Source organism: Moschus berezovskii, chromosome 19 (assembly GCF_049115385.1).
Source record: "Moschus berezovskii isolate FMDL1 chromosome 19, NW_MosBer_1.0, whole genome shotgun sequence".
Classification (NCBI taxonomy): Eukaryota; Metazoa; Chordata; class Mammalia; order Artiodactyla; family Moschidae; genus Moschus; species Moschus berezovskii.
The window spans coordinates 13,433,842-13,447,871 of NC_142478.1; the positions used below are offsets into that span (position 1 = coordinate 13,433,842).

General features: G+C 41.7%; 1 protein-coding gene across 1 annotated transcript in view; it reads right to left on the reverse strand.

Annotated features, from left to right (window-relative positions):
• Positions 1–2,443: 2,443 nt before the first annotated feature.
• The window catches only part of EDNRA (endothelin receptor type A), a 78,232-nt gene continuing 66,645 nt past the window's right edge, over positions 2,444–14,030 (reverse strand). The window contains exons 6-8 of the mRNA XM_055404553.2: positions 9,257–9,390; positions 8,694–8,802; positions 2,444–4,973 (exon numbers count right to left, since the gene is read on the reverse strand). Of these exons, the coding sequence (XP_055260528.1) occupies positions 4,833–4,973; positions 8,694–8,802; positions 9,257–9,390 (384 nt within the window). The 3' untranslated portion in view covers positions 2,444–4,832. The remainder of the gene's footprint in view (positions 4,974–8,693; positions 8,803–9,256; positions 9,391–14,030) is intronic.

A 14,030-nucleotide genomic window follows, 5' to 3' on the forward strand; every position in this document is an offset into this window, starting at 1 on the left:
GTGGATAGTAAATTTTTTTTTTTAAGTTGTAAAAAGAAGAATTATAGAAGAGCCCTCACACTGTGTTCACTGATGTCACCAGCTGAAGTTTCAAGAATTTTGACTGCTTTTGCCTTTGTGCCATTACTGTCCTTGATGCTGACAGCTACTGAGTCTCCACGAAGCACTTCAGTGCGTGTATTTATTTGTACACCTGACCTCACATTCCTGGCAACTAGCACAAGGTAATATGGTGGGTGCTTGCTACATCTGTGTTGAGTGAAAAGCTAAATCAAGATGGAGAGGAGGCGGGGAGGAAAGGTGGAGCACAGAGGGGCTTTAGGACAGTGAAGCTATTTTGAATGATACCACAGTGGTAGATAACTGTGACCCTCCATTTGTCAAAACCCATTGAATGTACAACACAAAAGAGCGAACCCTAATGTAAACTATGGGCTTCAGTTAACAAAATTTCAGCATTGGTTCATTATAGATACCCCAGATAATAGCGGGGAGCTGCGTATGAGCAATCTGGGAGAAGAGAGCACAGGGAGCTCTCTGGATTTGCCAATCAATTTTTTTGGGGTAAAACTAAAGCTACTCTAAAACACATGGTCTCTTAATTTAAAAACAGCAGTAAGAAAAGATAAATCAGCTGAGATGTTCTTAGAATATGTGTATTGTAAGCAAGAGAAAACTAAATGTAAATAGTGAGGGACAAAGGTAAATATGTTAGTTTGCTTGCTCAAGCTGTGGGAAAGCATCAGGGAAAACCAGAGCCAGGGCTTAAAATGCTCTTTTTCATCTTTGTTATAGTCTAGACTAACCTTCTTCAGAACGCCCACACCAGCGGTGGCTAGCACCTCCTCAGCTCACAAGCTTCCAGGCTTGCGCTAGTGGGCTTTTTCTTACTTTAGCTGTTATTGGAAAACTCCCCATTGCTGGTTAGCCTACCTTGGAAACGTCAGCACCTTTAGACCACTACAGGGGTTGAGACATAGGCTCCTGTTAGAGTATGATGTTTCCAAGGCTGGAAAAAAGTAGGCATTTGGGATCCAATTGCAGTTATCCTGGCAAGAGATCAGGAGATAGTGGTGGCTCAGAAAAGGGAGGTGGAGAGAGAGGAGAGTCAGATTCTGGAGATAATCTGAGGATGGGGTTGGGTATAAGTGCTGAGAGAAAGAAGTGGAACATGACTCTGTCGTGACAACTCAAAGGATGGGGCTCTTTGAGCTGTGATGGTGCATCTTCGGTGTTACTTGGCTGGGCTAAGGGACAACAAGATAGCTAGGAAGATATGATCTCTGGGTGCATCTGTTAGAGTGTTTCTGGAAGAGATGAGTGCCTGAGTCAGGAGACTGACCAGAGCAGATCTGTTCTCACCAGCGGGGACAGGCATCACGAATCAGCAGAGCACCTTGAAGGAACGATAAGGAGGATGCAGAATGAATTCCCTCTGTCTCTCCTTGGGGTGGGACATCCACCTTCTGCTCATGACACTGGTGATTCTGGATCTCCGGCTTCTGGAAGCTGGGACTTAGGCGAGCCGTCCATGGTTCTCAGGTTTTTGGCCTCAGACTGGGGGTTCTACCATCAGCTCCTGTGTTCTTCAGGCCTTAGGATTTGGGCTGAATTATGCCTTTGAATTTCCTGTTTCTCCAGCTTGGAGACAGCACAGCATAGCATACATATTTCAGCAGCCACAGAATCTTCTCTTTATCATTTATCTATCCTATTGGTTCTGTTTCTCTGGATAATTTTGAGTAATACATGAGCAGAGGAATGATATGGCAGCATAGGTTAGAAAGCCATCAGAAGCTTAGTTTTAGATGTAGTATATCTATTAACTAGCTGTGTGTGCATGCGTGTTAAGTTGCTTCAGTCGTGTCCAACTCTTTGTGACTCTACGGACTGTAGCCTGCCACGTTCCCCCGCCCGTGGGATTCTCCAGGCAAGAACACTAGAGTGGGTTGCCATGCCCTCCTCCAGGGGATCTTCCTGAGCTGGGTATCGAACCTGCATCTCTTGCATTGGCAGATGGGTTCCTTACCACGAGTGCCACCTGGGAAGCTCCACTGACTAGCTCCCTAGTTGAAAATGTCCAATAACCAGTTATATATACGTGAGTCCAAGTATCCACTTGACATATTGTTAATTGATGATAGTTTTTTATTTTCTAGCTTCTTCTAGGATGCAAGCTCCATGAAAGCAGGCACTTGGCCTGTTTTGTTCCCTGCTATACCCTCAGTCGCTAGAAGAACTCCAGGTGCATAGTAGATGCTCAGTAAAATTTACAGGAAAGGCAGGATTGAATGGGAGCGTTAAGTGTTCAATATAACAAAGCTGGTTGAGAATCCAGTACAGTTAGGAATTATTTGTTTGAAAACCGAGAGGTTTGCAACCACTGTGTAGCAAACATTTCCTAGATAGAACTATGTATTAATACAAATGAAGAGACACTCACAAGGCTTCTGTAAACTTTTATTTTGTATTTATGGGCCACTGCCAGTGCAGGGCTGTGGCTTCTGGCTCATTTCTACAGATTTACTTGGAAAGATGTGATAAACGTAGAAACTGAAAATATTCCTACTTATCAACCACAGTCACTTACTGTGACCATAAACAAAATGCACAAGGAAGCCCGTGTGGTTATTCAGAAATCTATGACTTTCTGAACTTGTAAAATGCATTTTTGATATGCAAGAGACAAAGCATCTTAAAGAAAAAGACCACTGTCTAAACAAAACGGTGTGAACCTATGGTTTATATTATAGGGCTCTATCACTGCATGTAACGCTCCAGTGGACTAGTGGGATTTGACTGCAGACACACAAAGGGGCCCTACAATTGGCTGGCTGACACCTGATATCATTTTATACATGGCTGTTCTAAATGCAGCCCAGGGAATCAGCTGAGCTGATTTATCATCAGACATTTTTCTGGTGAAATCTGACAGAAGCATTTGCCCGCTTGTCAGTCTGATCGCCATGTTGAGGACTGGGACAATATAATACTTCAGACTTTAATGAATTTTGCTCCAGCACAGGAAAAAATACAACCCCAAATACTGCTTTTTTTCAACTAACCAACCAACCAAAAAACCAAAATCCATTGTCAACCCACGGCTCATCCTTTTTCATGAGGCCTCTCACATTCCATTTGTAATGGTAACATGGTCATGAGATTTATGAACATAGATTAAAACTGACAGGTTGATTGTTGTGAGGGACAGCCACCTAGGTTCCATTTGGAGTGTGTGCTTTGGCACAACTGCAAGGCATTAACATTAGGTTACATGAAATCCATACATACCATCTGACCACATGCATGTACCACACACACGGATACATTCCACAGAGGCGAGCGTAGAAAAACTGGCTAAAAGAAATTTACGGTTGTTTATATACACATGTATTTATATATACACAGTAAAAGATTTGCTTCTGCACTCACAGTCTGTAAACATCGTGGGAAGTGCCCAGCAGAAGTCACTGTGGGCCTTTTGAAATGGTGACCATGTGAGAAGTGTGGGCAGGGAAGGCATTTAGGTTCATACTGAAAACCCAGGGACGTGAAGAACCTTAAGTTCATGGTGGCCTCTGGGAGTAATTATATTTCATTGACACAATAAACTCAGCTGGCCACTTTGAAATTGTTTTCCATATTCCTATGTGGAAAAGGAATGACCAAAAAAAGTCTCACTGCCAGTTAACATTTTAAGAGCAAGCGAAGGAATATATACATACATGAATATATGTATATGCATGTATATATACATGATACATACATGTATATTTGCACACACACAGATACATGTTACTATTACCAAAAATAAACCTCAATGAGAATTTCCAAATCTTCTAAAAATACGCAATCCTTTCTTTCTTGCTTTGTTCTGGACTTCTGTGCATTTCACCGAAAGTCTTGGGCATAGTTAAATGATACATACATTTAAATTTTAGTAAATGGTATTTTGATTTAACATAAAATGCTTCCATTAAAAAACTAGGTTTGTGAAAAATAGAACTGTTTGATTCAAGCATTATTTTTCAATTTAACAGAAGAATAGGCACAAGATCTCCTAAAATGAAACCCCATTAAAAAAGAAAATATAGGTTCTTAAAAAGTTTGCATAGCAGCTATTAAACTGCCATATATGGATATCAGTCTGTGCTTTAAAGTCCTGTAAACTCCTGAAGCTTGAGAATTTATGTTTTAAAAAATAAGCCAGTGACATGAGAAACACTAACCTAATTTCTCACCTGAATTCCGTTTTATTTGTTTTTGCAGGGCAAAATAGGTGTAAATGAGCTCATATCATCATCTGTAGGCTACTACGCAGTTAAAAAATACTGGCATTGAATTGAGTGACATTTCAAATAAAGGAGCCTTTAACCCTTACTGTGTTTGGCCAAAAAAACAAAATTATTTAAAAAAAAAAAAGAAAATCTTGTTATAATCTCTATAACTTTTTCACGGTGACTGCTCTTACTGAACATTCTACAGAACCACCATGAAAGTATGTGGTCGAAAAAATCTATTTTCATGCAAAGGTAGTAAATATCCTTCTGGTTTAACTGAACAAAACAATCTCCTTTCCCCGTGCCAACTCCCACCATTTTTTAGGGCTGAATAAAACATGCAGAATATGTAAATCAGATAAATCAAAGAAGTAAGATTCGTTAATTTGTGGGTATAAACCAGTCAACCCTTCAACATTTTGGAAAACATTTTTCCAGGGGGTGGGGCTGAGTCGTGAGAGAAGGATGGAACAGATTCCTGGAGACACGGCTGCTGTGTTGGCTTTTTTCCTCCAGTAGGGCTTGAAGTACACTGATAACTGTCCCTTCAGTTTAATTGATGCTGTCCTTGTGGCTGCTCCTCTCTGTGTTATGATTGTTTTGTTCATGGTTCTTCCACTGGATGCTTGTGCCATTCATGGGCACTGAGGTCATCAGGCTCTTGGACTGGTAACAGCAGCAGCAGAGGCAAGACTGGGAGAAGGAACAGACTCAGATTAAGAGGAGGCCACCAGCCTGTTCTCAGCAGAACACAGAGGCTCACCAACAAGGGGTGAACATCCATAGGCATTTGAGGGGAGAGTGTGGGCCTTGCCTGTAATCTGGAGTAGGGAGTTTGTAACCTCTAGGGAGAAGTTAAGTGGTTTATTCTAGTGCAAAGCAACAGATCCTGTTTCTTGTTTTAATTGATTCACCAAGTCAAAGACGAAAGGAAGGCAGTGTTGGTGGGGGGAGACTGTTCTATGACTTGGGGTGGGCGTGGGTGGGAAGGATTGGGAAGGGCCTGGTGTGTCTTCACTGCACCATCTGCGTGCCTCTCTTCATTGGGCACCTCATCTGAGGCTCTGGAACAGCCCTAGAGGGTAGGTGCTATTTTCCTCCTGAATGAGAACAGGGAGGCTTAGAGAAGAGGCAGAATTGAACTCAGAACCCAGGACTCTCTCTCTTGGACTCTTTCCCCTGGGTATGCTGCCTTTTTATGAATATCAGTCAAAATTGTGTTTAATTTCTGAGAGTTTGCACCTGGATTTTTTCCCCCTTACCCTCTGGGGGTATATGTAAACTAATTTTATATGTAACATATAATTTTAATTTATATGTAAAATATGTAAACTAGTTAGCAATTGATTTTACTTCAGATTACATAAATGTATTTGTTATGACCTGCATTTTATTTTATTTTTATTTTTTTTACATATAAAATCAAATTTACCATTTTAATCTTTTTAAGTATACAGTTGTGTTGAATACATTGTTTGTGCCACCATCACTTCCATCTATCCACAAAATTCTTTGCATCTTGTAAAACTGAAACCCTATACCAAAGAATAACTCCCCAATTTTTCCCTTTACCCAACCTATAGCAAACACTATCCTACTTTCCTGCATTGGCAGGTGGATTCTTTACCAGTGAGCTACCTGGGAAGCCCCTACTTTCTATCTTTATGAATTGGACTATCTCAGGTACCTCTATAAGAAGGATCATGCAGTATTTGTACTTTTGGGACTTCCTTATTTTACCTAGCATAATGTCCTCAAGATTATTCTTTTTTCTTTTTTTAAATTTATTTTATTTTATTTTACAATATTATATTGGTTGGTTTTGCCATACATTGACATGAATTCGCCCCAGGTGTACATGAGTTCCCCCTCCTGAACCCCCCTCTCACCTCCCTCCTCCCTTTATCCTCCCTCTGGGTCATCCCCGCACACCAGCCCCGAGTATCCTGTAACATGCATTGACCCTAAACTGCTGATTCGCTTCACACATGACAACATACATGTTTCAATGTCATTCTCTCAAATCATCCCACCCTCACCCTCTCCCACAAAGTCCCAAAGACTGTTCGATACAACTGTGTCTCTTTTGCTGTCTCGTATACAGGGTTATATTTCCATCTTTCTAAATTCCATATATATGTGTTAGTATACTGTATTGGTGCGTTTCTTTCTGTCTTACTTCACTCTGTATAATAGGCTCCAGTTTCATCCATCTCATTAGAACTGATTCAAATGCATTCTTTTTAATGGCTGAGTAATACTCCATTGTGTATATGTACCAAAGCTTTCTTATCCATTCGTCTGCAGATGGACATCTAGGTTGCTTCCATGTCCTGGCTATTATAAACAGTGCTGCGATGAACATTGGAGTACATGTGTCTCTTTCAATTCTGGTTTCCTCGGTGTGTATGCCCAGAAGTGCGATTGCTGGATCATATTATGACCTGCATTTTAGTCGTCTTTCTTAGGGCAGAATCTTTTTTAGGGCATTTCATGACTTGTAAACATGACCCCAAAGACAGCCAAAGTGTGGCAGTAAGAACTTCCACACCAGGTTTTATTGATTCCTATGCTTCTCTGGTTAATATCTGTCTATCTCCTTTTAGACTGCAGAAGTCACGAAGGTAGTCACTTGTGTTTTTCCTCTCTTCTATCCCTAATACTGATAAACTCATACCGAGTACTTTCTATTGTCTCAGGCACTGAATCCACTTATTCCACCTTATGAGATAGATACAGTATCTGATACAGATACAGCATCTGATCTGCTGACAGGCAAACTGAGGAAGCAGGAGTGGCCCCATTTGGACTTGGTTTTAGATAGTCAGCTAATGCAGAGCTGGGATGTAAATCAAAACTGTTCACTTCCAGATCCTGCACCCCTGAACTCTATGCTACTCTTCCTAATATGTACCATAAAATGAAGTTCAACATCCTGGCCAAAGTTAGCGGATTCCAATTAGGACTAATTCTATACTAAAATCATTCTAGGAACTGGAAAAATAATACCTCAGTGAGAAGTGCTTGGAACTTCCCGAGAACACGTGTTGGCTTAGCTACAAGGAGGTCTGAAGAACGGAAGGAAACTGATTTTGAATTAAATTACATTAGCTCAGATTTCCAGAGCTATAAACATTTACTTTTCTTGAAAAGACTATTATGAAGTATACTATTAAGTAGCATTTAGCAAAAGCTTTCTTAACAATGAGTTTATGTTTTGTTGAGACTGGTTAAAAGTCTAAGGCTATGTAAGGCATGAATAAATTTAATCTATTCTGTTGGCCTTGGAGCTCAAATTGGAATATTTCTTTTCAAAGCAAGATACTAAATTGGCATGTTACTAAATTAGTTCTTTTTATTTTAACTTTTGAGTATGTTGTTTGAATATATATTGCTTTTCTGTTATGCTGACAATTTGATGCCCTTTCTGGGTAACAAAATGTAATTTTCACTTCTCGTCTGAAAAGTTCAGCTGATGAAAGTGCTATTTACAACTGGAATGAGCCATGCCTGTTGGATATCTAATATACACAGTTGGCTGTTCTTAAAAAATACTTGCTTACAAAGCAGAAATAGAGACACAGATGTAGAGAACAAACGTAAGGATGCAGGGGCACAGGGAGGTGGTAGGATGAACTGGGAGATTGGGATTGGCATACATGCACGGCCGATACCATGTATAAAATAGAGAACTAATGAGTCTATGGGAACTCTACTCAGTGCCCTGTGGTGGCCTAAATGGGAAGGATATATATATATATATATATAAAAGGGGATATATGTATATATATGGCTGATTCACGTTGCCGGACAGTAGAAACTAATAAAGCATTCTGAAGCAATTATACTCTATTAGAAATAAAAATAAAGACAAGACAGAAGAGGAAAAAAAACTCTAATTAAATGGAAACAATTGACTTTGTTATTATATACTATCGCGTATAGGCGGCTCAGCAGTGAAGAATCTGGCTGCCAGGTAGGAATTTGCTGTGTGACACAGGGAGCTCAGCCCAGTGCTCTGTGCCAACCTAGAGAGATGGGGTGGGGAGGGAGGTGGAGGGGGTTCAGGAGGGCGGGGACATACGGACACCTGCGGCAGAGGTATGGCGGAAACCAGCACAGTATTGTAAAGCGATGGTCCTCCAATAAAAAAGAAAAGAATCCACCTGCCAATTTAGGAGATGCAGTTTCGATCCCTAGGTTGGGAAGTTCCCCTGGAGTAGGAAATGGTAACCCATTCCGGCATTCTTGCCTGGAAAAATCCCACGGACAGAGGAGCCTGGCAGGCTACAGTCCATGGGGTCACAAAAGCACTGGACACAACTGAGTGGTTGCAACAATCACCACATATAATCAATCATTAATGCCAATAATTATTACGAAAAAGACCTTCTTGCTAAAAGAAATACTTACCTGGAAACAATTTTTAAATTTCTTGCTCACAAAATATAGAGCTATTGGGTTGATACATGAATTCATGGTCGCCAAGTTAATACCGATGTAATCCATGAGCAGCAAGAAACTTGAGCAAAAGGAAACAGAAGAGATAAATTAGAACATCATGTTTTAAAACCTAACTAGCATTTATCTTGGACATGACTGAAGCGACTTAGCAGCAGCAGTAGCAGCAGCAGCAGCAGCATTTGTCTCTAGAATAAGGCTTTTTTTCTTGCCCAGGAGACATTTCTCAGAGGTGGCAGTCAAAATTATTTTTAAGCCCTTGTTTAAATGGCAATTTCAGTTCTGCAGGTCAAGTGCAGATATACCCACCACTTGCTTAACCCAGGAGGAGAGCAGCAAAATTATTGATAGGGCTTACACAAAATTTTGAGGTTGGTTATGGGCTGTGACAGCTAAAGAAAAACAATCAACTTAGAAGATTTAATTTACAGGGCTACAGCAGGTGGTTTTGTAAAAGTCTTAGAAATGTGAGATCAGAGAAACTCCAATTTCCTTCTGAGTACATAGGATCGTACCTAAGTAATTCGCATCGGTTCGTGTCCATTTCATCATACACGGTTTTCTTCAAAATGCGGCTTAAATGAAGAGGGAACCAGCAGAGAGCAAAAATTACAACCAAGCAGAAAACTGTTTTTGCCACTTCTCGACGCTAAGGAAAAGTGAGAGAAAAAAATACAGTAAGTTCAGTGTTTTTCTACTAGAGAAAAGAGATACACAAAAGGAAGTAGTGCAATGTCGTGTCAGTTTCAACATGACACTGTAAAGCAATTATACTCCAATTAAAAAAAAAAGTAGATTGGGACAGAGTACTCGAAGAAGAGCCAGAGCAGACCACCTCACCACCCTCTACCTCTTCAAGATTTGGAGTCCAGGAAACTCCCTTGGTCCAGTGGTTAGGACTCTGAGCTTCTGCTCCAGGAAGCATGAGTTCGATCCCTGGTCGGGGAACTAAGATCCCACATGCAGCATGGTGCGGCCAAATAAAAAAATAGATAAGGTTTGGAGTCCAATTGTCTTAAGCAAGGAGTTGTTAGTGATTCTTTTGGGGCAGCTGCCAGGAAGCATGGTAGCCTCAGGCTGGTTATTAGGGCCAGGTCAAAGGTTCGATGGTGGGCAGAGCGGGGGAAGGGCTGGGGTTGAGCCAACACTCTGACTGGGTTTGTATGTCTGTCTGTCGAACATACTGGGGGAAGGTTAGTTAAAAGTCTCCATAGCAGGTAATTCACCTGGATTAACGATAGCATGGTAGTCAAGGTGACTGACCCTACCATAATAACAAAATGGGACAAATCTAGGAACCCTGGTGGTCCAGTGGTTAGGATTCTTGGCTTTCATTGCTGAGGGTATGGGTTCAATCTAGCCTGAAACCAGTTCCCCTGGTTAGGGAACTAAGATGCTGTAAGCTGTGTGGCATGTGAAAGTGAAAGTGAAGCCACTCAGTCATGTCCGACTCTTTGCAACCCCATGGACTGTAGCCTACCAGGCTCCTCAGTCCATGGAATTTTCCAGGCAAGAGTACTGGAGTGGGTTGCCATTGGCACCCCCCAAAAACAATGAACAAGTCTACAAAGATGTTTGGAAAACAAAATAGGAGTAGGAAACAGAAAAGGAAAAGGAAGAACAGCATGTTTTCTCCATTTCTTGATCTTGGAGAAAGCTGGCATTTGGATTTTTTTGGCTTTTAAAATTCTTTCATTAATGACAGGTAGCTTCCAAAGATACATTGTTTGCACATATTGAGTGCGTGCGTGCTAAGTCATTTCAGTCCTGGCCGACTCTGCAACCTTATGGACCACAGCCCACCAGGCACCTCTGTCCATGGGATTCTCCAGGCAAGGATACTGGAGTGGGTTGCCATTTCCTTCTCCAGGGGGTCTTCTTGACCCAGGGATCAAACCTGCATCTCTTGTTGCCTACATTTGCAGGCGGGTTCTTGACCACTTAGAGCCACCTGAGGATAAAGGATTATCAGCACAGACAATTGGAAAAACGGGGACATGTTGACTCTGGCCTGACTCCAATGGCAGGTTTACATGCTTTGGGGTCTGCACAGGATCAGTAAAACCATAGGTTAGGAATTATCTGCAGCCAGTCATTTGGGTGCCCTGTATTTGAGTATCACAGGGCATGGCATTAGGAAGCCCAACTGGGAACATAAAATACAACTTGTCTGTAACCGGGATCACTTAATGTCAAAATAAAACTGATTGAAAACAGGGTTTGGAAGGGTAAGGCTGGTTCAATGCAAAGCATACAGCATTAAGTAGGGGAAGCCTGTAATAAACCCACGTGATTGATAGAGCTATTTAAAAAGATCTCAGGGCAGTTGTCACAAATTGTGACTTTAGCCCCAAGAACTGGGATTTCTTTAATCTTTGAGTTATGAGAATGTATAAACTGAATGATGATTGAGGACAATGTAGGATTCCTTTATTTATTAATCCACAGGAATGGGGGATCATTTTAAAGGGCCATTCTGTGTACACAGAAAGACAGTGTAGAAAGGAGTGTAACAGGGGAGAGGCTGTCTCTTTGGAGCACATCCTCAAAGTGGGTAAACTTATTCATTTATTTAGGCTATGCCACATGGCATGTGGGATCTTAGTTCCCTCAGCAGGGATTGAACCTGTGCCCCGTGCCACGGAAGTGTGGCATCTTAACCACTCGACCTCCAGGAAAGTCTGCAAGAGGATAACTTTTTAAAAGCTAATATTAATACTTTGCCACATGACAGTCAGCTATTTGGTTAATCAATATCCATCCTTCTGAGTTTTCCTTACTATCAGTCAGATCCTTGATTTTGTCACAGCAGCAGAGGAGCCTGGCTTCCTCATCTACAGAGATCTTACCAATTACACTAGGTAGAAGCTGTTGTGTGGGGTTTCTGATGAGATCAGGCGTGTTCAGAGTGGTATGGCCACAGACATGTGGGGTTTCTGGAAAAGCTACTTAAACGTGGGGGCTACTCCTCTGGTGCACACACGGTAATGTGATCTGTATTCTTCCCCTTCTGGCTGCCTGGAAAGGAGGTCTAAGGGCAGAGCTGTAGCTGCCATCTTGCAATAATAAAGGAAAGGCGAGCACAGCAGCAGAATCCTGGCTTCTGAGTCCCTTGACCACTGAGCCGATGACATCTGAGCTTTCTGCTACGGGAGACAGATAAGCCCCTACTTGGCCTACTCCCTGTTATTTTGGGTTTTCTGTTCACACTTGTGCTCAGTCGCTCAGTTGTGTCTGACTCTTTGCCACCCCATAAACTGTAGCCTGCCAGGCTCCTCTGTCCATCGGATTCTCCAGGCAAGAATACTGGAGAGAGTTGCCGTTTCCTCCTCCAAAGGATCCTCCTGACCCAGGGATCGAACCCACGTCTCCTTTGCTGGCAGGCAGATTCTTTACCACTGAGCCACCTGGGAAGATTTTCTGCTACCAGCATCCAAACACAACCCCTAACTGATAAAGGTGTTGTCAGTATAGTGAAGAGAAATTCTAGGAAAACATACCAGAAGCAGGATCAAGAGCCATGTTTGACTTGGATGGGGTGGTAGGGTTTTCACTCTAAGCTAGCTCCCCTGCAACCCTCCACCCCCAAAGGCCTCCCAGCTAGGCTTGCTCTCCTGCAGTCAGAACCTGCTCGATCTTTGAGTGGGACGCAAGGGAATGTCTACTGCGTGGGGACCAAGTTTTGGATTCTGATGTCCATTTGGTTGTGCTAGTCTCTTAAACACCTGTATAATAAGGGTATATGCTGTCTAGCTTATTTCACGGAGAAGGCAATGGCAAGCCACTCCAGTACTCTTGCCTAGAAAATCCCATGGACGGAGGAGCCTGGTAGGCTGCAGTCCATGGGGTTGCTAAGGGTCAGACACGACTGAGCGACTTCACTTTTACTTTTCACTTTCACACATTGGAGAAGGAAATGGCAACCCACTCCAGTGTTCTTGCCTGGAGAATCCCAGGGACAGGGGAGCCTGGTGGGCTTCCATCTATGGGGTCACACAGAGTCAGACACGACTGAAGTGACTTAGCAGCAGCAGCAGCAGCAGCAGCAGCTTATCTCATAGCATGTTTGGAGGAATCAAATACCAAAATCACATGGAAATGCTCTTTGGGAACTTAAAAAATGCTATGAAAATGTGAAGCAGCAGTATCTTATTGCTCCCAATCCCTATTTAATTATTTTTAGAGCAGGTGTCACTCATAGCTTGAATAGGCTCAATTGTGGTGCTAATGGAAAAATTGACATTTAAAAACACTGATTTTCACAAATCTATTCTAATTAGTTACCTCTATTGCAGGAATGAAAGGTAATAACAGCTTAATGTTTCACATCTGGAGTACTCCAAACTTTCATGCCTGGATGATGTCATGCTAAAGTTTCTCAAGATAATTTTCCTGTTAAATTTTAATAAAGGATAATAGCTACCATTTGTATAACATGTTAGATTTTTATGAAGTATGTGAATGCATGTTAATTCCTTCGATTCTCAATAATAATACTGATTCATATATTATTATGGCCAGCTTAAGATAATGAATTGAGGCTCAAAAAAATCAGTACTCTGGTCAAAATGAGTTGCCGATGAAGACTGATGCTTGTGTATGGCAATCACTCAGGGCAGTTACCCAAGCTCCATCAACAACTCACATTGACTTTTGGTGTGGCTGGTTGTCTTTACTTACTTGTCTGTTGAAACTGAACAGTTACCCACAGTCCCAGTTTTACCCTTTGAATTAATATAATCAACAGTATCTGACTACTTGGTATCAGCTGGATTCTATTAGACACCGTACATGCATTACATAATCCCTTTGATGTACTATTATATACATTTCATTAAAAATTTTTAAGACTCAAAATTGAGTTAGTATTTGTACAGAAAATTGCAGGTGGGATCTCCCTGGTGACCCAGTGGCTAAGACTCTGCACTCACAATACAGGGGGCCTGGGTTCGATTCCTGGTCAGGAAACTACATCTCACAGTCAAATAAATTAATATTTAAAAGGGCAGATATTATTTTATACATTTTTCAAAAAACTAGAAGTTCAGAGAGCTAAAGCAATTGCCCAGTGTCACAGAGTCAGCAAACAGAAGCTTCCCCGCTTTATCTGTCCTGTTTGCTGCCTGGGAGAAACAGACCTACTGACAGGTTCAGATTCCTTCTAGGACTATAGGCTTTCCAAAATGTGACTTCTTATGTACCCAGTCCCATTTCTTTCCATGAGTCATACCTTAGATGTTGCTCTAATGAGGTCTGTCTCCTTTCCTTCTCCTCAAATGCATGGAAACC